The sequence below is a fragment of the Strigops habroptila genome, chromosome Z (genome assembly GCF_004027225.2).
Source record: "Strigops habroptila isolate Jane chromosome Z, bStrHab1.2.pri, whole genome shotgun sequence".
NCBI classification, from domain to species: domain Eukaryota; kingdom Metazoa; phylum Chordata; class Aves; order Psittaciformes; family Psittacidae; genus Strigops; species Strigops habroptila.
In genome coordinates, this window is record NC_044302.2 from 55391718 (window position 1) to 55417002 (window position 25285).

The 25285-nt window shown below is 38.1% G+C and overlaps 1 protein-coding gene across 3 annotated transcripts in view; it reads right to left on the minus strand.

Annotated features, from left to right (window-relative positions):
* Positions 1-433: 433 nt before the first annotated feature.
* The window catches only part of SYK (spleen associated tyrosine kinase), a 48684-nt gene continuing 23832 nt past the window's right edge, over positions 434-25285 (minus strand). For 2 of the 3 annotated variants that reach the window (XM_030470207.1, XM_030470208.1), the window contains exons 4-14: positions 21230-21368; positions 19733-19811; positions 18708-18745; positions 13746-13814; positions 9053-9143; positions 8195-8372; positions 6650-6859; positions 6033-6222; positions 4575-4715; positions 4216-4328; positions 434-2624 (exon numbers count right to left, since the gene is read on the minus strand). In XM_030470207.1, coding sequence (XP_030326067.1) covers positions 2552-2624; positions 4216-4328; positions 4575-4715; positions 6033-6222; positions 6650-6859; positions 8195-8372; positions 9053-9143; positions 13746-13814; positions 18708-18745; positions 19733-19811; positions 21230-21368 — 1321 coding nt within the window. In that variant the 3' untranslated portion in view covers positions 434-2551. The remainder of the gene's footprint in view (positions 2625-4215; positions 4329-4574; positions 4716-6032; positions 6223-6649; positions 6860-8194; positions 8373-9052; positions 9144-13745; positions 13815-18707; positions 18746-19732; positions 19812-21229; positions 21369-25285) is intronic. The other variant, XM_030470209.1, reaches the window with a different exon arrangement.

Genomic DNA, 25285 nt, shown 5'->3' on the forward strand with positions numbered 1-25285 from the left:
GTTGCCTGCACCTTTGAGGGAGGGTTCATGTGACTTAAATCATGCACAGCTGATCCTATTACTCCTGACACCTCTAACCCTTCAGATCTAGCACAGTATTGTTGTATTGTAGCAGTACCTTTGAAAGGCTTAGGTGTAGTAACAACATGCGTATTTTGGGAGATTTTCCTGCTAAGTCCTGAATAGCTCCAAAAGCCGTCCAGGCTTCAGTGGGCTTATCTGTCATGTCAGGCACTTTCAGGCTCAACAGAGGAATCCCAGTCTTCCACAACTATCACAGTAATTCAGTAAATACACACACTCTGCAGAGCAACAGCATCTATAGAAAGTACTTAAATATTAAAGGATACTTGTTAAAACAATGTGTTTTGTAAAACAGTGTCTTTAATTTCTATTTTGAAACCTAATCCATTTATTTCATAATACTTTATATTCTCATTGTAAACTTTTATTACATAAAGAGTGAAGTTAAAAATAATCAAGTAACACCAGAAAGTGACAGTCTCTCAGAAGACAGGGGAAGAAATATTCCTCCAAATTTGCTGTACCAGATACCATTTTTTAAGAGAGAGAGATTTCAGGGAAATTGAGTACTGTCACTCGTTGGATAGTAGAGATTTGTGCAATTTATTTATAACTAATATCCCCATGAATTTATTAATGGCACAGGTAGAGCTAACAATTTCGCTGCAACAAGATTAAAGCAACAAAACACCTACATATAACTATGGCTAACTTCTACACAAGCTGTTCTTGTAGAAAAATGTTTCTTAAAAGCAAAACAAAAAATAAATCTTCTTCAATATACGTCACGTTTGGTCACATTTGAAACATGATCTATTGCACTCAGTATCTTTCAGTAGCATGTGGTTTCTGAAGTGTCTTGCACTGGACACCCGAGATTAAACTACCAAAAATCACCAGGTATTTTTTAAAAAAATAGACCATAAACTTGGTAAAAAGAAAAAAAGTTACAGTAACGCCTATATTTTTTATAGTCTTTCCGTATGAAATTTATTTCACACCTTCTCACTGTAATTGCCCACACAGTTTCTTTGCTAAACTATCACTGCATCTCTAAGAATACCTTGTTCGCACAACAATTAAACACCTATGTTATAACCAGCCATATGCAATATATATAGCTAACTTGAAATCTTATTCTTTATATACTTTTAAATCTCCATATATAGTAGATGCAATGCATGTAGACTTCTGAGATACATGTGAATACCAGTAAAGCAGCTGCTTGTGAGGAATAAGTGATAGAAATTTTGGTACCTATAATATGTAAAATGAGATTTGACAGAAAGAATAAGGGTAAAAATGGAATCAGAAGTTCATTGTATTATTTGTTATTACCATCGCTATACTTACACATTAATGGAGATGGACAGTGCAACGCAAAAGAGCGATTAGACAAATACCTTTTCCTGAGATGCTCACAGGGATTACTAACAGGACAAATACCAACATTCAGGAGTGGACAAAAGTAAACTTGATGTCTGTATTCCTGTTTTAAAAATATCCGAGCTAGGGGTAAAATTCAGCTTTAGAGAAGATACGGTGCGGTGAATTCTCACATACGCTTTTCAAGAAAGGTTTGAAAAACATAGAAATGATTGCTGCTCAAAACATAACACAAGGAGCTTTGGGATTCTCAAAGAGATACATAGAAAAGGTACCTCTGGAGAAGGCTGAAATAGCACAGTGAAGGAAAGAAAGGTGCTGCTCTGTCACAGCTGTCTTTTCAGGAATGCAGTGATGGAGTTCATGTTAAAACCCAGAACCATTGTCTTAGATGCTGACAGGTTTTGCTCCAAGATGAGAGTGAGCACCTGAGCTCTGAGGCTTCCTGAGGAAAACGTGACTCCCTGAGGGACAGCTGGGCTTCCACATGAGATGAGGAACAAAAGAAGTTGGTCACATTTAAAGGAGAAGATGATGTTAGAAATTCACATCTCCCAATTCCCCTCTGTTTACATTACCACTGAGAAGAATACAATTTGTTTTTAAAGAGGCTTGGGGCTAAAATCAAACAAGCTGTCAGTCAAAGCAACTGACACACTTTCACAGTGATTTTCCTTCACAGTGAAAAATGTTTATGCTATTCTTCCTTGGGGAGGGGGAAGGCTGGAACAACTCGTTTATGCCTTTGATGGCTAAGAACATTAATAACAAGAATCTAAATTCCAATCCGCAATCAAATACATGACAGGAAGAGGGCTGAAAGACATTAAATAGGTTTTACATGACTGCATAATGTAATGCCAATAAAGCTGTAAATAAAATGAAATGGAATGTAGCAAAAGTATAAGCATCTGCTCTGACGTCCTTGCTGCTTGCTTTGGCGCCTCTCCACTTTTAACACTCTATTTCAGGGCTGGATATTGCGCAGAAGGCAAGAAAAGGCAAACCTACAGAAGGTTTAGCTCTGAGCTTTGCAGGGTGAAAGTAGCAGTACAAAAATCAAAGTCACTTGGTTTTGGGAGCTGAGCTGCTTCTCAGAGGTTGCTGGCTGGAGGCAAGGAAGCTGCTGTTCTTCATGCCGTTAGTGGGAAATGTCGTAATAGTAGTTACGTAATCTTAGCTCGACTGCAGTAAATCCTGGTCGGTCATCAACACTGTGGAAAGACGACAAGTGTCACTGCGCACGAAGCAAAAAGCTCTGAAGGTGCATGGCCCTTGTAACACTTGGGGCTTTACCCCAGCGACAGCTCATTTAAAGCTGCTCACTGTATTTGAAGGCTACCAACATGATGCTACAAAATGAATGCCAAGTGGCAAATACCACTACAGAGCATCCAGTCAGTGGATTTAATATCATGCCTGTTACTTAGTGGTTGGTGAAGGTACTGTAAAAAAGAAATGGTAAATCAGCTCCATTTAATTTTCTACTTCATTTATTCCTGCAATAGTCTACAGAAAAGAATATTTACAGTGCAATATCTGCCTTATAATGGGTACTACAGTCATACAGAGTGGCTTAGCACCACTGAGAGCACCCTACACATACACTATATGGCTATACCGACTATATGTACTGTCGTTCCTCTATATCTGCAATTCTTTGTTGATTTTGGAGAACACAACTGAACTGGCAACAAGCCCATACAATAATAAATTACATATTGAAACAGTTACACTGTCTGACTTTAGTCTTCCTTTTTATTTCTTTTTGTTTTTCTTTCCAATATTAAAGATATATGTGAGTACAAATAAAAAAGCAGCATGCTTTATGATGTGCTTACTAGTCATAACAAAACCCCAAAATTTTTCACTCTAGAATTGCTACGGCATATTTTGAGTCAAACTAAAAGGCAGAAATTATTTTATGGCTCCACAGTCTTTCTAGAATACTAGGTGTAATAAAACTAACAAAGAAGCAAGGTACCTAAAAGTGAAGTACCACAGCTCCTCATAAAGAATACAGAGACCTTTGCTAGGCACACATATTTTCCAGAGGGTGAAGAATAAATGACATTACAGTAGACTTTGGATGCTTTATGGAGACCTTCCTACAGCTAAAAGTAAACAAAATAGTTTAAAATGAAAAATCTTAAAACATTTTTTGTAGATTTTTGCAATATGCTAATTAAAGAAGAGATCAGGTAGGCTTTCTTTTCTTTCTTCTCTATATTTCATAATTCTAACTTCTGGATTGTTATTGATCAGAAAAAATGTTTCTGACATACTATGTGTGATCTGAAAAGATGTTTTGCCTCTTACTAAAAGGAAGCCAATGGGACCCAATCTTGAATATATTCAGAAATGAGAGAAGAGAAAAATAGGTCAAAACAATTAATTATTGAGGAATGGAATGAATAATTTGGCAATATGACTTTGAAATTTCAGTAAAGTCTTGGAAATGAAAATTAAACAAAATACAATCCAAAACGAAACAAAAATATTTGCTTAATTTCAGACTTTCTCTTCAAAATACTTATGTTTTTTTATACCTGTATTTTGTATGTTTACATACAGCAAAATCAGCTGTGCAAAATCAGCTTCTCGTAGTACACTCAATAACTCATATAATTTTCACTTTAGTTAGTGCAACTAACTCCTTAGTTTGGAGGTTGGTTGTAAGCTAAACACAAGCTGAAACAACATATTTTGAAATACCTTTCCCCCTTCCTCCTCTCCCTCCCGGCTATTAAGTAAGTAGACTAAAATATACTTGTACTAAAAGAGAGAGCATCACATCATACTCACTTGTACGTCCAACACAATTTCATTAGATCATAGACTTCTGTTGGACAGACTTCTGGACGTTCCATTCGTTCTCCTCTTTCAATCATCTGCGCTACTTCACCACCTTTCATTCCCTGGAATCAGGGTGACCAGAACAGTCATCCAACTTGCAAATGATCGCAGCACACAAGGTAGTATAAAACAATCAGAGGCCTGGAGTTGGTTTTAGGGCTATCCTTTAACTCATTTGTTGCAACAGATGTGGTGCTAAGGCCTGCCTTGGCCTGTAATAACCCTTTTTAGGTAGGAGAAGGCATTGGTTCTTTTTTAAATTTGCTCTGCATTTTTAGAGAAAAAAATTGCCAGATAGAACTACTCACCTTATATGGTTTTTGTCCATAAGAGAAAGCTTCCCACATTAAAACCCCAAAGCTCCACACATCACTTTTGCTAGAAAATTTGTAGAAATTCATGCATTCTGGAGCATACCACTTGACTGGCCATTTTCCATGACTTTGTGCCTAAAATACATCATAAAAAAAAAGGAAAAAAAGCAGGCTAGATACAGTAATAAACAAGATCAGTATTCATATGCACACATTTGTACCATAACACTTCTGATGCAGTTTGCATTAGAAAGAATGGGTAGCAGCTTCTTTAAAAGTGTTACAGATTTGCTCCTAATCTACTTTCAAAATAATGCACTGAAATGAAATCTGTGGTAAAGCAAAGCTTAGCTAAATGACCTGGAGTCATGTTTATAGTGGTATTTAATTTAAAGTTTCCCTTTAAAAGTAAGGTTTTTCATCTAGGGTCTCCACAGAGGGTAAAAGATACACAACCAGCTACACTGAGTGTTATTACTTGAAGTTGATGCTTCGTTTCAAAGCACACTGATCACCTTATGGCAGACTTCAGTTTGATTAAATTATGTCATAACACTGTGTTATGACAATGTGAGCATTAAGCTATCCCAGCACAGAGCTAGATCTAGTGAAAGAACCCCACTGCACTTTGTGGAGTTGTAAAGGGAATGGGCCTTTGATGCTGATTCTCAAACCTTTGACAGGCAGCTCTGGCTAGGCTAGTGGCAGTGATCTAAGATGTTACTGCTTTTTCTGGCAGCAGATACTATTCCCACAAGAAGGTCATCATAAGGGAGTATATGCCCACTCCTCCTCTGCAGGGTTTCACAGTCTAGCTTATTAGTTTTAAACAGCTGATGAAAGGGAATGTGCAGAAGGAAGAAATAATTTGAACTGCAAGAGCAATATATCAGAAAAAAAGATGCAGACATGATTAGAGCCTTTGTCTCCCACAGATGTTTGCACCTTATTATATGTGTCAGTTATTTAAGACCCTTTAGCTGTACAGAGATCCAATGAATTGAAAACCAAGCTAAACATATTCTGCTTAAATCAAATGATTATTTACCGTGGAGTTCTTTCAGAAACTTCCCCAAATTCACTTATTAGTCGACAATACAGTGTGCTAGCCTAAACTGTCATACATGGTGAAAATCACGTGCTCAGAAGTTCCTATCTGCAACAAAGACATTTCCCCCCTTTTATATATGGAGGTATCTCATTTCTACCATAAATTTCAACCTTCTACTGACAAGTTTACCAGAAGTAATTGAAAGAAGTAAGCAAATAAAAGAAGGGATAGGCTTTTTCCTCCATACACATTTCCATACACATTTTGAAAATCAGTGACCTACTATCAAGCTATAAAATAACGGATGATACATATTCTTTCTAATTTTCAACTTTTAAAAACAACTGCAACCTTATTGAGCTATGCTACTATACAGGTTTCATGTCTTGTGCAAACCTTACCTTATAATAATTTTCATCAGCACTAAGAGCTTTAGAAAGTCCGAAATCACTAATTTTGGCATAATGTTGGGTGACTAATAGCACATTCCTTGCAGCCAGATCCCTATGAACAAAGTTACTCTCCTCCAGGTATTTCATCCCCATGGAAACCTGATGTACCAGCTCTGTTATATTCTTCTCTGTGACGTGTCTGAAATCAGAATTGAATTTTAAGAGGTCAGGAGTTCATTTTCATGACTCTTCATGGAGTTCAAATGTAAATCTTTACTATAAACTTCCCCACATCATATAGGAATCTGATTCACTTATATTTAGCTAAGCTTTAATTAAAACAGGCAGCAGAAGAATACCGTGACCAAGAGGATGTGTTATTCTATCAATAAATGATGACATGAAAATTCTTTCATTTATTCAAAAGTTTTACCTGAAATATTTGACAGTTAGAAGACATGTACAAAATAATCATGTTCCAGTAAACAATAACTACAATCATTAATTATTACATTAACAACATGTGAATTTAAAATTGCCCTTAAAGAAAAAACAAAACAAAACAAAAGGACCTGTATCTTTTTTACCCTTTGGATAAACAGAAATAGAATAGAATCGAGACATACCTATTTTTTTGCAAAAATTTGTTCAATGGCCCAAGTTCAGCCATTTCCATTACTAACATCCAGGCCTCAGCTTCACATATGCCTATCATTCGGACAATATATGGGTTATCCAGTTGCTGCATTACATTTGCTTCTCTCAGTAATTCATCCTTTATGGCTGGATCATTACTCTCATTCTTAAGAATTTTCACAGCCACTGGCTTGGCACCCCTACAAAAAAGAATCCAGTTCTGGGATTAGCTGCTGAAAAATTTGTGTGCAAATGCACACAATCTTCATCTGATGCTTATGTGCACACTGTATAAACTGTGACAAAAGACAGAATTGACATTCAGAAGGGAAAGAAAACCAACTGTAACAAAATGCGCATCAAAAGTTCAGAAGGCAGCTAAGCAAAACAGAGAGTTGAAAGAATCTGAGAAAATTACAAATAGTCATTAAAATGTCTTAACAGGCCTGAAAACAAACGTAGTGGACAAAATTTTCTTGCCCGTTATGGCAAGAATGCCATAAAGCTTTTCTGGCAAGAAAAGTTTTAAAGGCCTTTGTAAGCACTGAGGTATTTTGGGGGTGACACTAAAACATGCAGCACTGAAAGGCCCTAAGGCAGTGCACTGAAAACCTGAGAAACTAGACCTACCCCTGCAACCTTCAGCTCATACGACCAAATAAAAGAATGACTGATGAGATTGACAGAGCTCAAGTGTGAAAGAAGATTAGCAAATACACAAGCTGGGACCAGAGCTCTTCAAATCCCCTTAGATGCACTGGAAAAAGAAGAGTCCTTTCTGGCTCTGAAAACCTTGGTTAAAGATATGCTTGCAGCTTCAAGTGCTGAAATTGTATACATAATCAGCTCATGCACATAGTAAGATAACATCTTACTATGAAAATGCATTAACAGTAAGGTGTTTCCAATTCTCCCAGTACAAACAATGTCTGTTCCAACTGCAAAAACATGATAAAGAGGTCATAACATGTTCTGTCTTCCTGAAAATCAACATTCCAGCTTCATGAAATAAGTATTTATCCTAATTATTTTAGGTGAAAATCTCTGTGCTACAGGTAAGCTGTCCATGGCACTCTACACTATTTCTCAAAGAGCAGTTGTGCAGATGGGACATACTGAGTAGCACAACTGCCCATACAAACTACGGAGGAAGGCAGTGGACTTCCCACTCTGCTACCCCTAACAGGATAGAAAATAGCCTCAAGGAGTACCTCCTCACTTCACAGACATGTGAAATCTATAGAAGAAGACAGACACAGAAATAATGGCTATGCTGTAAGCAGAGGTGTCTGCAAACAAGACAGAGGGGGATTTGACTAGATCTCCAGAGGTCCCTTCCAACTCTCACAATTCTGTGATTCTGTGAAAATGAGTGTATGAGTATATGTACAAAGAGAAACTGGTGAATGTTATCCAAAATTACGTAGGTGCACTCTGTCATCCCAAATGACATGCAAAGATTATTGCTGCTCTGAAAAAATAACGGCTAGAGCTCTTACATATTAGACTCCATGAAAACAGAAGAAAACACTTACTTTTTCATCTTATAGAACCCTTTCTTTACAGTACCAAAGTTGCCTGAGCCAAGTTCTCCTTCCTCCAAGGTTAACAACTGCCTGTCAAGAGTGACATTTTTTGGTTTCATTTCATCTGGATCAGCATATGGACTTTCATAAACCTCAGTATCCATGGGTAAGGCATCTCTCTGATCACCTGCAGATCAATCAATGAAAAAATCAGACATTAACTAAGACATTTTTGCTGCCACAGCTTTTATATATTCACCCTTCTCATGTTCAGGATCATCAGCGTGTTTGACTTACAAGGGCATTATGAAGAAACCACTTGCAGTCCAGCTACAGGCACTTCAGAAAACCCCAAAAGAGAGTGACCTCCACCTGGTGGCATGCCCTAACTACTGAGCATTTGAATAATGCGAAACCAGGAGGTTCCTTGACAGGAGCAGGGTTAAAGGCTGGCCCTTTTCCTTAGTATTTCCCATTAGTTACCTCAGACAATTCTCCACTCAGAATGCTGCCTTATATGTAGTTCGTTCTTAGCACCATCATTAATTGCATTTTACAGAAAGCATGAGCATCAACTTTGAACTGTGGATGCAACAGGGCACAATTCCTTCTATGAAGTGGAAAGATGCAGCTTTTAGAGTCAAGGAAGTAATAATCTTTCACTTCAACATGGAAAAAGGATTTCTGCCAGATGACTTTTATTATAGATGGTGACATGCGGCAATTTCAGCTTTCAGGCTTGAGCTATGATAGTGGCTGCACCAATATACAACATGGTATGACATACATGCAAGAAAAATGAAATATGGTTAATCGGAGATCTTTGGCATAATGTAGAAAATTGCATTAATGACACAAATTGCCTACCTTTTTCCGCTCCTGTAAGACCTCTTTTCCTTTGCAGCACGTAAGGATTAAAAGGTGCTTCATCAGGTGGGTGGCCAATAGTTGGTTGAAGCTGTAGCACACCAACAGAGGTTTTATGTTTAGCAATGAAGTGGTAAGTTAAAAGCATTTTTCCACAAAGATTATGGCACAATGATCGCAAGAACCACACAGGTGAGAATCGGAAAATGAGAAAGTGATCCAACAAAGTTATTTCATTCTGAAGGTTATTGCTTGAGTAAATATGCAGGCCAAATAAAATATACACTGCTAAAGCATGAAAAGGCATTGCAAATATTTTAGAGCATTCTATCTGAGAGAATGGGTCATGCACAAATCTTATTCTGCAGATATTAAATTTACATGCTTTTATTACATCTGCCCTGTAACACAATTAGTCATAGGAATTTTTCTTTAATCTGTCCTTCCTCCCTCTTCAAGTTACCTCTGTCCATATCTAAGCCATAGAGAAATTGCTAGCACAAATTCAAAAAAACAAAACTTCCCTGTTTATCTTGTGGATGCTACAGAGTGACTCCACTTGGAAGAAACAGGGGTAAAAAGTCATTATTTCATGATACTAGACCAGTCAGTCTCCTCTAAGGAGGTAGAAAATGACCTAATTCTTACTATACTTGAGCATCTGTTTCAAATACAATCCCTATTTCTTTACTCTTCATCAGAGGAACACTATGGAGCACACAAACCATCCCAACAGAAACACAGCATGTTTTCAAGCTCCTTGGCTGAAGGATGAGTCTGGCACTATAAAGTATAGATGAGAGAAACTTATAATCTTCTCTCTTCTGTCTATGAACTGTCAGGAACAGGGAATTACAGACCTTATTTCTGCAGTTTAGTCCCTTTCTTTCGCAGTGTAAAAATTTTACTCTAGCTATGAGTGACCTCACCCTCATAAGAGAGTGTTTCGGTACCAGAAATTCAAACATCAACACGAGTTTGCTTGGCTCGAATAGGAAACAAAGGCATATTGTACTTGTAAAATACTATTTGAGTATGCAATTCTTCTTTTTAATAACTGAAGCTTTCAGTGGCATAAGTTCCTGCCTGAAACAGTTGTGGTTTTCAAGTAAAGAGAAACAGAGCTTGAGAAATGTCCAGGAGTGAATTATTGTGTGCGAGAGAAGTTCTATCACCTGGGAACTGCAACTTGTAGGAAAAATGCCTGACTTGGATGGTATAGACCTTTTAAATCATAAGGAAGTGTTCTGCCCACTTGTTGGATGAAGCAGAAAAAGTAATATTACATAGATAATGTAGTATTAATAAAAGAGCAAACCCCAAATTGGAGGCCAACATGCAGCAAGATTCTTGTCTAGTGGGATGAGCATGGTGGCATCAGGGATGGTATGGATAACGTTTCCGATTTCCATTGCTCACTCTTGTGGAACAGTGTTGAAAGGCCATTTGCTGCCAGGGGAAGCCACAAGAGCCCTGAGACGGTTCTGAGACAGGTGAGGGAGGGACCAAACTGACCTGCCAGTCTCAAGAACGAGGAGGCAAACGAATGGTATAAAAAAGATCTTCAGCTCTAGTTTCGTTTTTCTAGCCTGGTACACCTGGCCAGGTCTGCAAGTTAAGAACTGTATTTCCACGACCTGTATCACTCTATTTCACACACAGGCCATTCGCTAACTCCTCAAACCCCACTAAAATTGGAACTCAATCCTAAACCTCTCAAGCGATAGGCTGGCAGTTTCACTGTGAACACTTAGGACAGTCTTTCTCTACACTGTGCCAGGGTGTATAGGAAAATGCTTATGTTTGATAAAAAAATATTAATCATCTTTTGCAAAGCAAAACCAAATCAGATGGAATTATACTCACTGAGACCACAGTGATTTCATATATCCTTTATTGCTTCAGAACACATTAAGAATACTTAGGGTTTTTAATCTTACTGCTAGTTACTATGACCCATTTATTATTCCTGAGAACAGATTATAGTTTCATTTGATAGCTTCCTGGATGTGTTCTTGCTTCCTCTGTTAACTATACTTACACTTTAAAAGGGAGATAATTTTGTATCCCAAAAGGTAATTGGAACCAATTAACTGATTTGATATAAAACAATATGGACTGACATAAACACCTGTTGCTAGACAAATACAAGTACAAAGAAAGCAGGTGCAATTTGCCACATTGCATGGATTTTAGGGAAGCCTCTGGTTAACATTTCTTGGCCACAGTGCCCAAGAGTAGAGTGGGAATAAAAGGATAAACATATGACTATGTAAGGATGCGACTGAGATGCTGAGTCTTCTGTGCCAGATTCCAGGATACTCAAGGAAAGTTCTGAAATACTGAGGGATGATAGGATCATGCTTTCAAAGGATGCTTTTGCATACTTTATCCTTAAAATAATCTTTCTGATAGAAATGCAAAGCCTTCAGGAAATGACATCTAGAAGATCCTGCATTGCTCTGGGACTCCTTTGCTTTTTGAAAGGGTTGACAGCACTATCAATTGTCCTCTGTTCATTGTGGGGAGTTCCTCAATTGTACACCAAAAACTGTGATGGGAATATCTGAACCTAAAACCATTACATGTCCCACAGCACGCCTGTCTCTAGAAACACTGAAACCTTTTCTGTAGCCACAGTTAGGTAAAGTCACTCAGTTGTAGGTGTAGCTGTAGCTCCAAGCTAACCAATGAAGCATGCAGCTGTTTTCTTCCTTTCCATAAACAGTCAAGTGCTGGATGGAGCTTGTGTAGTTGTTGTTACATAACAAGGAATATAAATTCATCCCACAGAAGGGTACAACTTCAGCAGATCTTCATCAGTTTTAGATGACTAGAAAGATTGTGTACCACTCTCCCTCATTGTAACCCAAACTTACAAGAAATGAGATACAAGCACTTTGGGAAAGGCCTTTGAAAACGGTAAGCTCAAGATTTCAAATGGCACAGTATTTGACACCTTGTGGTATGGACATTTCTAAACTATGGGGCAGGCGGTCAGTTTATGCTCTCAAACTAGAAAGCTGTTGTGAGCCAGTCTTGTTTGCACATCAATTTTTTTTTTCCTTCTGCTAGGGTTTGATTTTCACTGGTTAAACTTCTCAGGTAAGCTAATCCAAACTAGTTAAGCTAATGTAAATGTGCCATTCTTCCCCTTATTAGGGAGTAGCTGTACTAGTGTGGCACTTTTATAGAAATGTAGCCACATCCACAATGAGAGGAAAGCAGGAAACAGAGACTTTGCATAGACTCAAAGATACCTTTCTAGTAAAAGGAGTACCATTTTCTATGCATGGATAAGTCCTTAGCAGTATAACCATTGAGCAGGTTTGATAGAATCCGGTTGATGCAATGGGAACAAGACCCTCCTATGTTTGTTTTAAAATATGAATGAAATGGGTCTAACTACTCTAAGCCAAATTTTTATAATACAGATTATAATTTTATAGCAAAGAATATACTTACAAAGTCGATCAGTACAGCAAGTGCAAGTTCTTTTCAGGTTAATAATTCTGATTTGCAAGCACACAAACGTAGTCTCTTATTTTGCTAAACCAACCTGAATAGCAAAATACTGCATGATAAAAACCTTATTAGCCAAAGCCCCAATGAGCATTTGCTATGAAAACGTAAGTCACCACTAGGTGGCAAAAGGTCTTTTAAATTGCCAATTTTACATCAATGAGTAAAACAGATTGAAAATTTTTGGTCTGAGTACTAAAATTGTATACAAATAATCAGTTTGTGGGTTTTTTTTAAATGTAATTTCCAAAACTATTCCAAGTGTAAATTTTCCATTTTAGTGTCTGAAAGTTTTTTGTGTAAGAGAAGTAACTGCCTAATTAGCCAGGTCTAAAGTAGACTCTGCATGTCAGGATTAATGGGTGGTATATGGGTTTTTATGCCTGCTCATTTTTGTTATAGAGCAACTGGTAATAAATAAATAAATAAATAAGAAAAGACTCATGGGTGGAACAGGGGCACACATGTTATTCTCAGCATGCAAACAATGCTCATAACTGCATGCTTCACAACTACATCAATTACTGGAAAACACAATTTTCTTGCCATGCAACAGCATTTTCATTAGTACGGGGCTAGATTCCCCTTGACTCTCCAATACCACCTTCCCCATTCTGCTCGGTCTTGTGACATCTTATACTTGTGCAAATGTAATTAACATGAATGCATAACAAGATTTGTGCACACTGGTTCTGTAAGAATATATTTTGTGGTTGTTATTAACAACAACAAATTACTCCCCAAATGTGCTCAGCATCATTCTGTAACCAAGCCAATCTTCTGATTAGGAATGATAGTTCAGAGTAGAAGTATCATTTTGTTCTGCTGTAAGAGACTAGTTTTTTGAAAAGCATTTTATCACATTTTGTTTGCAGACATTTTGAGATCTGCAATAAAATTTGGGGATATGAGAAATTAATTAAAAATATTCCCACAATTTTAAAAACTTCTTTAAAACTATTGTTTTAGTTATAAAGTCAAGGCCATACTTATGCAGATGATTAGGAAAGAAGCAGAAAGCTTAAAAAATCTTCACAATCTGATTGTTAGTAGCCAAAATACACATTTATTAACAGCAAGCCAAGTGAGGGTGAGTAAAGAAAAGAGCGAAATTAGTCAAATATAAGTCCTTTTAACTCATTCAAAAACCTGAGAAGACTATATGAGGCACCTTTTTGCTGCCAGCCTTTGGAAAGGTGTACGATTTGAGTCTTGAGATAATTCCACCTCCTGCCCAACTCTAGAAACCACAATATCAAAAGGAACATTAAATGTGTCAGGAAAATAACTAAACGTATTTTACAAAACAGATGCACTATACAAGAACAAAACACTCCCAACCTCTCCCTTGTGTATGCTTGCAAGTACACACACAATGCATCAAACAAATGTAGTACAGGAAATCTTAGTAAGAAATTTTCTTTCTACTACATTACTCTCAAGCCATCTTGAATATACAGATATATATTAAAGCAGTTTTTAAATTCAATTACATTGCCTTTTCCCCAGATCTTTTACACAACATGTTTCTTCTGCCTCAGTTATTGAACTTTAGCACACATTTAGCAACGTAAATTAGCTGATAACTTTGGTGTCTACAAGTCTGACTGATCTATCAAGCAAGATTTGAAGCAAACCTTGGTCTTACAACAAACCATGTGGTTATTGAAGCAAAAAGCACACAAACTGATACTAATTCCAAACAAAAATGATCAGGCTTTAGATTTTACATAGAATCATAGAATAGTAAGGGTTGGAAAGGACCTTAAGATCATCTAGTTCCAACCCCCCTGACACGGGCAGGGACACCTTGCACTAAACCATATGGTCCAAGGCTCTGTCCAACCTGGCCTTGAATACTGCCAGGGATGGAGCATCCACAACCTCCCTGGTCAACCCATTCCAGTGCTTCACCACCCTCACTGTAAAGAACTTCTTCCTTATATCTAATCTAAACTTCCCCTGTTTAAGTTTGAGCCCATTACCCCTTGTCCTGTGCACTTATGTTCTGTATGAAGATATTTTTAAAAGAAATGTAAGTATATCTTACAATAATACATCTATTTAATTGTGACTAGCATTTCTAGTGATCACAGAGAACCTACCTGCCTAATTAAAACTGTGATGACCAAGCACTTAGGCTGGTGCTGAGGGTGAAATAATAATCTGAGGCACATTCTCAGTCACTTTAAACAACCTTTAAAATGACTTACGGTTGGATGTTCTGAACTTTGAAACAACCCATTTTGACCTTTTTTTACTTTTTATTTTTCTCAAAAGATAGCTTTTCTAGTGGTTAGGATCAGTATCTTTCCTAGCTTTCTTTAAAAAAATCCCTTCCTTGATGTTGTAAATTTTACTCCAAGCACACCAGCAGTTTCTTGGTAAATTAATTGGACAGCCTGCCTTGGCTATCATCCAGCAGATCTTTCTGCAGTGGTCATACACTCTCTCAGCTTCAAAGCAATTTCATATTTGGGCATGCTCTCCACTAAGGCTTTGGAATCTCACCAGTGTATTTCAGGCATTAAGATATACAAAAATAAAAAATTACTGAAAAATTGGTCTGGATAGGAACACCAGTATTGAATCGTTCCTCAGACCAGGCCATTCCCCTCCTTTCTTCAGCTATTAATTATGTTCTGTCTCTCTTCTTTCTCTCTTTTGCTGCTTCTTTTCTAACCAATCTATTCTGACAAGTCATAATCTTTCCTGTTGCCTTGCTCTGCATTATCTCCTGTTGGCCAACATTCTTCTGTGCAGTGCCAAAAACTGGTGAAAGTATTCCAGCTGAGACCTTACGAGTACTGAACAAGCTGGAAACACTCCTCATGTTTCCCTTTCTTCTACCAGCATGATGGTTGTTGGTCCTTGTTCCTGTTCTGATTCATTATAGGCATACCACATCCTCCGAAAATCTGTTCCTGCCCCCCATCCTGTGTTCTACAGCTGACTATTAGAAGTATAATGCCTTGAACTAGTTGCTACTGAAATTCACCTTGTTTTTTCCAGGAGATTTCTCCAATTCAACACAATTCTTTTGAGTCCCAGTTCAAATATTCCTAATCCCAATTCACATATTTTGGCAATCTCTTTTGTAAAATAAAAAACATGCAGTACTTCAGAAATATCAGAAACTCTAAAAAGTAATATTCATTTTGATAGTGAATATAGATTGCATATCCTCTACATAAGACCTTGTGATTGTATTTGTTCTTTTCAGGATGCATTTTTTGCAATCTGAATTCACTGTATTTTAACCTCTGCATATAAAAAAGGCTACACAAATGGTATTCAGTAAGTTACTGACGGAGATATTAATGATGACAACCTGGCAATATTAACTGAAGTCTTTGAGCTCTCTAAGTAGTAATATTAATCTAATTTTTTTCGCTTTCTGTTTCTATATTTATACTACAGGAAAGTAACTTAGCAAGCTTGTTTGAGAAAACTAAAGAAAACACAACATTCAGATTTCAGTTTAAAGAAGTTCAGAATGTCAAACATACTGTAGCTTTAAACAGTATTTTAGGTCAATATTTGCAAAATATGCAATCAACACACTCACTCGTATCTTTTCTTTCTATCCATCATGACGACTCCTAAACATAACTACTACTGATCAATCCTGAAATCATTAATGGTTGTATGCAAAATGTGTGAGTGACCAAGCATATTCAAGTTAGCTATTGCTAGAGAAATTAAAGGGTGGAATTAATCTCATAGAATCACAGAATGGGTTGGAAGTGACCTTAGATATCATCTAGTTCCAATCCCGGCCATGGGGGGTTGCAATCACACCAGGTTGCTCCAAGCCCCGTCCAACCTGGCCTTGAACAATGCCAGGGATGGGGCAGCTACAACTTCTCCGTGCAACCTGTGCCAGTGTCTCACCACCCTCACAGTGAAGAATTTCTTCCTAATGTGTAATGTATATTCCTTCTGTCACCTTAAGGCCATTCCCCCTTGCCCTATCACATTTTAACATGCCCTTGTTAAAAGTCCCTCTCCAGATTTCTTGTAGGCCTCCTTAAGGTATTGGAAGCTGCTCTAAGGTCTCCCTGGAGCCTTCTCTTCTCCAGGCTGAACAAGCCCAACTCTGTCAGACTGTCTTCATAGGAGAGATGCCCCAGCCCTCAGAGCATCTTCATGGCCCTCCTGTGGACTTGATCAAGCAGGTCCACATCCCTTTTGTGCTGTTGCCTCAGAGTTGGATACAGTACTGCAGGTGGGTCCCATTTGAGCAGAGTAGAGGAGTAGAATCACCTTCCTTGACCTGCTGGCCAACCATATCCTGTGATACAACCCCCGACATGGTTGGCTGTCTGGGCTGCAAGAGTACCCTGCTGGGTCATGTTGAGTTTTTTTGCCAACCAAGACCACCAAGTCCTTCTCCTCAGGGCTGCTCCCAACCCCTTCTCCACCCAGCCTGTAGTTGTGCTTGGGATTGCCTCAATCTAGGTGCAGGACCTTGCACTTGGCCTTACTGGACTTCGTGAGGTTGGCATTGGCCACCTCTCAAGCCTGCCAAGCTCCCTCTGCATGGCATCATTTCCCTCCAGTGTGCCAGCTGCAGCACGTAGCTTGGTGTCATCAGCAAACTTGCTGAGGGTACACTCAATCCCACTGTCCACGTCGCTGACAAAGCACTGGTCCCAGTACTGACCCCTGAGGAACACCACTTGTCACCAGTCTCTCCTCTTGGACATAGAGCTGTTGACTGCAACTCACTGAGGGCGACCATCCAGCCAATTACTTATCCATCAAGTGGTCCATCTGCCAAATCCATGCCTCTCTGATCTCACCTAACTATGGCTACCTAAAAGTAAGGCATACAGTCTTGACTAATCACTTAGGCCTATTCTGGAGTGGAATGACATAAACACATATTGCTAGAAAGTCATTCTGCCACTTTTAGGCTGAAGTGACATGTTGACAGGTATGTGTCTCTCTCTCTCTCTTCAAATTCCTCAAAAGCAAGCCTTTGTGATTTCCTGAATGACTGGCTTTTGATTTAAGTTCATTAATGTTAGGCAAGATTAACCACACCCTGTTAGCATGACCAACTTTTTCACCTTTTTTTTTCACCTTTTCATCAACAACTGGGGTGGTATTACTGCAATGCACTGACAAGAAGAGGTTGGTTCATTTACTTCTGTTGCACAGTCCTAAACATCAGTCAACTTTGTCAGATACATAGGGGTTTTTGTTACTACTTCTTTGATAAGTTAAATACCTATAGTAAGATTTTGGTTGCATAATTCTGGCAATTTTGCATTAGTTGCATAATTTTGGCAATTTTGGTTGCATAATTTCCAGTGATTCAGAGGCGCACCTGATTTTCAGAAAGTTGTGGTAGGAGAATGGTTGTTCATGGACCCACAGGGACTCAACAGTACTGAAGTAAATGTAATTGCTTATTTAAACAAAAATATTTTTTTCTATAATGTGGGACTGCATTGAGATAATGACTTAATGATTAGGCTCTCCAGGGAGTAGTGAAACAACTAAATTAAACTCCCTATTCCAGATGAGATCAGCTACAGCTGAATGAGATGGTGTTATGTGTTACACCTCAGGTGGCTCCTCTAATCAATGGACCCTAAGAACTTAGGCAATTATAATCACAGATGGGGCTTGCTCACTCTTTGTGGAGTTGATGAAAGAACTTCTCCCAATTTCACTACACAAAGAATTAAACTCTTGTGCAAAGTCTCCTGTTAGATGCACGCACCTAATCTAAAAATAAATTGAACCTCAATTTCTGTTTCAGCCAGCAGATTCTCAAAATGGACAATGTAAACAAGGCAGTATCTCTCCTCTTAATGTTGATACAGTCACTATAGAACATGATGATCAATGAGGCATTCTGCATATGATAAATACTGATTTTTGCATATATTATATGTGAAAAAGAAGTTCACAAAATTAAATGACGAACAGCTCATGCAAAACACAGATGAAAGCAATAACCATGCTAGAATATGTTAAGCTTATTCTTTTCAACCTACTACTTATATCCCTAGAAAAACAAATTCACTGCTGCAACAATATCCAAGCATTAGGATTCTTAGAGCAGTATGTGACTGTAAGCCTTCTCGAATGCTGCTGCTATATCACCACCTATTCTTACCTTAGAAGGGGGTCCAGGAAAAGGAAAACCAACATTATCTGTAAAAGAATCACATGTGGAAGGTTGCTGAGCAAGGTGAGAAATGTACTATAAGAACACAAACTTTTACATAGGGAACCAACTTTCTATTTTTTAAATTGCATTACAGTGCATTTTTCTTCTGGCTTTTCTTTGCTTTTGTCTCTAATGTGCAGCAGACTCTGGTACTTGCTGCCACAGACACAAAAGTATGGGCAGTGCCTAAAGTGATTTCAAGGAGCAGAGTAAGTAAAGGCATATCCTCTCACCATGGCACTGTTATCTAGTTTGAATGACAGAAGGCCTTAGAGAGAGAACACCACTTCTGGAATAGCACAAGTTAGACAGTGATTGGGCAGAAGCATCTTGTTTTCCCCTGACAGTCAGGGCAAGAGGAAGGACAAGGTCTCACCAATATGTAACATGACATTAAAGAAGAAACAGGACAAAGAATATACTAGACCTCAGGGCACACCCCCCACACCACCATCCCTTCCCCTTCTCCCAGGTTATCAAAGAATGCCTCTCTGACCCCCACTCTCAGCATCAGGTGCAGCCAATCCCTTGTTCTACCCTGTTCTCTCCACCATTGGGTGCAACTGCACCAACCTGAACGCCTACAGCAGCACTGCTGACATGCTGGCCTCAGCCTGGAACAAGGACAGCTGGAGGGCTGCTAGGATGACCACCTTGTTAGTGTGTGAGGGCCAAGTAACACACATTGCCACTTCAAGCTGCGAAGCACATTCTCGATCTGATGTTAATTTAGAGCCAGACATAATCGGACTTGGGAGCCTCCCTTAATCTACAGGATCTGCCTCTATCCTACCTGGTTTGACACATCTTAAGTCACTTGAAAAGTTGGAAATCTGTAATTTTATTTTTTTTAATCCAACTTTAATCTACCTTAATCTTTACCACCTATATGGCAAGTGGAAAAAAGGCACACATCTTTATCTCCATTACCATGGCTATTTATACATATCAAAATAGTAGGAATAACTCACCATTTTCTGAGCCAAGCGGACAGGGAATGGTAAGAACCCTTAATAATCCATCTGGTTTGTATGAATAATGCTCAACTAACTACCAGAATGAGAGGGAAAAAAAAAAAAAGAAAAGAGAAAAGGAGAGAAAACGATATGAAAAGGTAAGGAAGATATAATTAATTATATTGTCTCTAAAATTGTGTGCATTTGTATGATTGGTATATATTACAGCAAGTGAACAGGGCATACAGCAGATCTTTACTGCACATGTTCTTACCTCATCTTTACTTCTCATCAGCAGGGATACGTGTTTCTAAAGCAACCTTATGGAGGAATCTGGAACCTGATCCAGGAACTGGGTTTGTAGGACTCAGGATTCCACACCCGGTTCTGCTACCTTTGTACCTCTGAGCAAATCACTTCTTTTTATAACTCAGTTCCACCCTCTATTTTATTTTTTTCTTCCCCAAAATGGGTATAACTACAGTGCGGGAATTGTCCTCATATGCAATGCTTTTTTTGGACCTCAAAGTCGCAGCGGGATGTAAGCAGTTAATAAATGTACAGCACCAACAGTTGTGGCCATTTTTGTTCCTTGGTTGTCCTCATCATGCCATTTTATTACTGATATTTTGGCTTTAGTACATTTGGGTAGAAAGGAGGGGGTCTGTGAGTGAAAAGTTGCAGACATATTCGAAAAACTTGTAAGATATCATAGCTGCTTTCAAATTTCCATTGACTCCAGGAAAGTAATATGCTGGACTTTTACAGGAAAGGCTAAGAATGAATATATACAAGACTCATATTTTAGATTTCTGTCTCGCTTTACTTGTTTTAATAGAATTTTCAGCAAAGAGGACATAAGAGATTTCTGCAGGGATTTAAATTCCCTTAGCATTTTCAATTTACACGGTCATTTCTCCAGTATCCACTTTATCACCATTTACGGCATAGTCAACTATGAATTTCTTAATTGCTTAATCTTTGCCAGGGTTCATACCTATTTTGGTGATAACCGTCAGCAAAAGCAACGGTGCTTTTTCAGCCTTGAAAGTAGAATATCTGAAAGCTAAAGAATGCAGTATGCGTACAGCATCCTAAACCATCTTCTTTGTGCTTCCTAGAATTCTGTTTCTTGCTGTTAAAAGCTCATTAGCAAAAGACTATAACTAGCATAGCTATTATTGAATATGGTCACTTGCAAATGCAAATGGTCTTCTATTCTAGAGAATATTCAGCTACCTGAATAATAATTACAGCGGTTTTGAACTTGGCCAAGCTTTTTCACATGTGAAAAAGATCAAACTCTCTACACTTACATAGCTTTCTATACTAACATACATTTTCTTCCTGGATAAAAACCACATAAAGTTGTAAACATATGACAAATAATCTGCCAAATGATGTTGCTATTTAGCTGAAGACTGTTGTCGCACAGCAAAGTAAACCAAGCAGCCTTAGTCAGTTATATAGAAACATGACGACAGATATCCAAGTGATTCAAATTTAACAGACCTGCCAGAGGGTGTCAAATCTTTTTCCATCCGGTATGGAGAGCTTCCCTGTCTTATCTCTGTCAATACGGTAATGCAGTACTTTTCCATCATTCAGCAGACATAGGGCATAGGAACCATTGCTGTCCCTTTCTCGGATACTGTAGGAATAAGAGAAAGTCTCACAATTATTTTTAAAATCATCCTTTCCTTTAAGCTTTTGAATGAAAACTACAGTAAAATCAGCACTGCAACTTCTGAGGCATTTTGTTAAGCTTTTCATTAATTTCTTAGTGTCATTTGTTTTTAGACATAATTCCCTAAATTTTCTCTTTTTTTCTCCCACAAAAGGCAAGAGATGACAACAGAAAATCCACGATGTGGAGCTCTTTGCTAGGCAGCTACAGAACACTGTGCAGTGCCCTAAGCTCTCTCTGAGCAAGGAAGCATTTGAAGGCTTGTGCACTGCAGGCCTGCAAAGCCCACGGAAATCTGAGACCAGGATCCAGCATATGCAAACAGATACACTTCGGTGTCCTCTAAAGCTGACCTAGAATTAAAAACAACAGATAAGTGCCTTCATTAAAGCAAGATTTCTCTCTCATATCTCTTATTTTGAAATAAAGAGATGACAGTAAGGGCAGAAGATAAAATACTAAAAAAACATAAAGTGAAATAACAAATAAAGGGAAAATCTTTGTGCACTGAAGCACCTTGTTTGACTGGGAATGTAAAGAAAAGCATACATTTCTGTAATCATAAATTCTTCTAATTTTGGTAAAGACATTAATGCTTTGTTGCAGATTTCACATAAAATTCACATGAAATTTCACATGGTATTGGAGTATATATCTGGTTTAAACTTCACCAGTGAGAGATCACAGAATGTAATGTAAAGATGTCTAAAATTCACAGGTAGGCAGGATGATCTTACAGGAGATCTGCAAACAACATCTGAGATGCCTCTAAAAAGTGGCAGAGTTGTTTTATGTGTACTCAAGGCTAGCTCACAGTGGGACCAGGGTCTTCTGATGCCTGTTCCCAGAGTAGAATGGAATTTTCTACTAGCTCCATCACAGTTGGCATCGCACTTCTGAGTTTAGAAAGTAGGCTTTTTCTTTTAGTTTGAGTTGCCCATGTTCACTTGCTGCTGACAGCGAGACAGAAATAGAGTTAGCTTAAAATTTTCTGGAATAATGGGTTTGTCTTACGAAACACCCAGATTCAGCAACACTGAAACATTACTTGTTCCAGTGTGCTTAGAAATCTACTCATTCTCCCTTGAATTTTTAAAAGGCCCTGAACAGAAATATATCAGGATATGCTCACTAAGGCATTGGGAAACTTTGCTGTTACAACACTAGTACTTGCTATCATATATCAGAAGATTGCAGAGGCAAGCCTTAAATTCTGCTCCTCAGCTGACTCACTCAAGGCTGAACTAAAAGTGTTTTGTCTGAACTACTCATGCAACTGTGTTTTTTTCAAGCTGTGAATCTTGTTGCGTAAGATGTGAACAGGACACTGGCCAAAAAAAAAGGGAACCAAGGTCAGTTTTTTTTCTGAAACCAAAGTAACTTGCCTAGTATCTCTAAAGCAACATGAAACATAATGTGGTTTTTCATGAGATTCAGGTATTTTCTCAGAGTGCTGATTTCCTGTGCTGACTGACCAGTGGAGAGCAACAGGTTCTGCTAAAATGAAGAATGGTTTTTACTTTTTCTTTCTCTGACTTGCTTCTAGCAAATAAGGCTTGGGAAAATATTTTCAGAATAGAGGACATTGTTTCTATAACACAAATGAATGGCATTTCATTGCACTCAGATTTCTGTTCAGCATAGGTAAGATTATAAAAATGCAATGGATTATTTCTTAGTAAAAAGTGTTCTTCGTGTTTCTCCTGAGGAAATGGTGGCTCCAACACAATTAGCTCTACTGAAACCGATTCTCATTTGCAAGAGTTTTTACTATTCCATTGTAAACATTTCTTGAGATCACAGGCATCAATGGGAGAAGAAAGTCCTGATTTCTAAGGACCATAGCACAGATTCAAACAGCCCTATCAGTATTCTGTGCAGGATTTAGGCAGAGTTCAGATTTATAACAGCATTTCTGAGCTCTTCCTTCCCGCACCCCAGCAACTACATTAACTCTGAAGACATCTGCAGTTCACAGTCATGGCAACTTCTGTCAGACACCTCTACCACTGCACGTGCAAAAGATCTCCATTCTAACACTTATGATTGACCAGGTCTCAGACAGAGCTTCGTCTTCTTGGGGTTACGGCCCAGGCATTTTTTTAAACTGTACCAGTCAACTTCACGACAAATTGGGTCCCTACAAAACACAACAGGAGGTACTACTATCTTTCAACACATGTCTGAAGAGCAGAAGCATCAAGAGCATTGAAGCAACAATAAAATAATGGGCTAAGTCTCCGTTTTGGCAATCAGATCTCTTACTGGTCCAAAAAGTGCTCTCGCCGAACTTACCATCACAGACCAAACCAAAATCTTTTACTGCCTTTGGTGATGAGGATAGTCACAGGCTGTGATTCGCAATTTTATTTTGGTTATGTAGATTGTGATAATGGCTGTCTAGGTTAGGCTAAGCCTCCAGAACTTCATTTGGGTACACAGTACTCCATACCTTACCGTACTCATACCGTGAAAAATGGTATCAAAGAAAAGGCTGCTCAAACTGAAAGGTTATAAACTGAAACCTCTTCAAATGGAAATCAAGGTTTTCACATCTTCTTGGGGTGCTGCCTGCACTACTCACGACCATCACATTAGATTTGGGGCCACTCTTCATATATGGAATTTTCCTTCTATGAAAAGTTACAATTTTGAGAATGTTGAGAAAAAAATCCAAAAAGCCAAATGCACTATCTGCTTCAATGTGCTTGGAAATTACACACAGTACTGATAACAACAACAACAACAAAAATCTTCATTTCAAAAAGCTGTATAAAAAAAAAAAAAGTATTTCAGCAAGGAAGGAAGCCCCCAGTGAAATATCACCTTGTCCTCCATTTCAAGGCAATTGCAGAGAAATATAGATCTACAGAATTCGAACATAGAGATAAGAAACACCTGTAAATATACAATATTTTCCTTTCATCCACTGAGATTAATCACAAACATGAACAATGTCACTGAAAGCAAATTTGAATTCACAGACATAAGAGAAGCACCAAGATTTTCTTGGTATCCAGATTTTCTATGACATATATTTTAAAAGAGCAATTTTAGAAAGATCTGAGAAACTCAAATTGTTATGTGATGCAATGCAAAAAAGGTTTATTTATTGATAATATTTATTAAAGCAACCTACCTTTGAGTATTTTTTATGTTTCTGTGAATGTAACCCAAATAGCAACCAATAACTATTTGGAGAATCATTACAGAGTTTGTAAATAGCTATCTGTTCTCTCATTTGGTAGACTCTCTATTTTTGCTTGGAAGCAAAAAAGAACAATGTCTCAATTTCTTCTGCTTCCAAGTGAAAAACCAAATGATCCCTTTTTTCTAAAGGCAAAAAAATCCCTGAGGGTAAAAATATAAACTGCTATTACAACACGCCTCATTGACTGTAGAAAAGAAGTCACAGCATTCTACAGTGGAGAATAATGAAGGAAATAAACTAGTAAAATGCTTTCTTTAGGAATGGTGTGAAATTATTACCACTCCTGAATCCAAAGGTGTGTTAAAGTTTGTTCTCAGCCTTGCTTTGACTTCTCAGTTATAACAGCTTCCTTGATGCCAGAGATATTGACATTCCCCACTGCTGATCAAGGTCCAGCCATTCCCTGCTTGTCTGCCTCTACAGCTATCTCTCTTGTAATGTTATTAACAATATGGCTGGTCATTATCACTTCAAATAGCTGCAGCACACTGCACATATTCTGAGTTTGAGTGCAATAAGGAATGAACTTGGAACCATCTGTAAAAGGATCATACAAAGGAAAAAAATGTACTGACTGCAGTCTTCAACATAATTTTTGTTCTCTTGGGGTTATAATTTCTCTGTTTAGTAACACATTCAAAGTTGTTTCAGAAATGTCAGCATACTACAG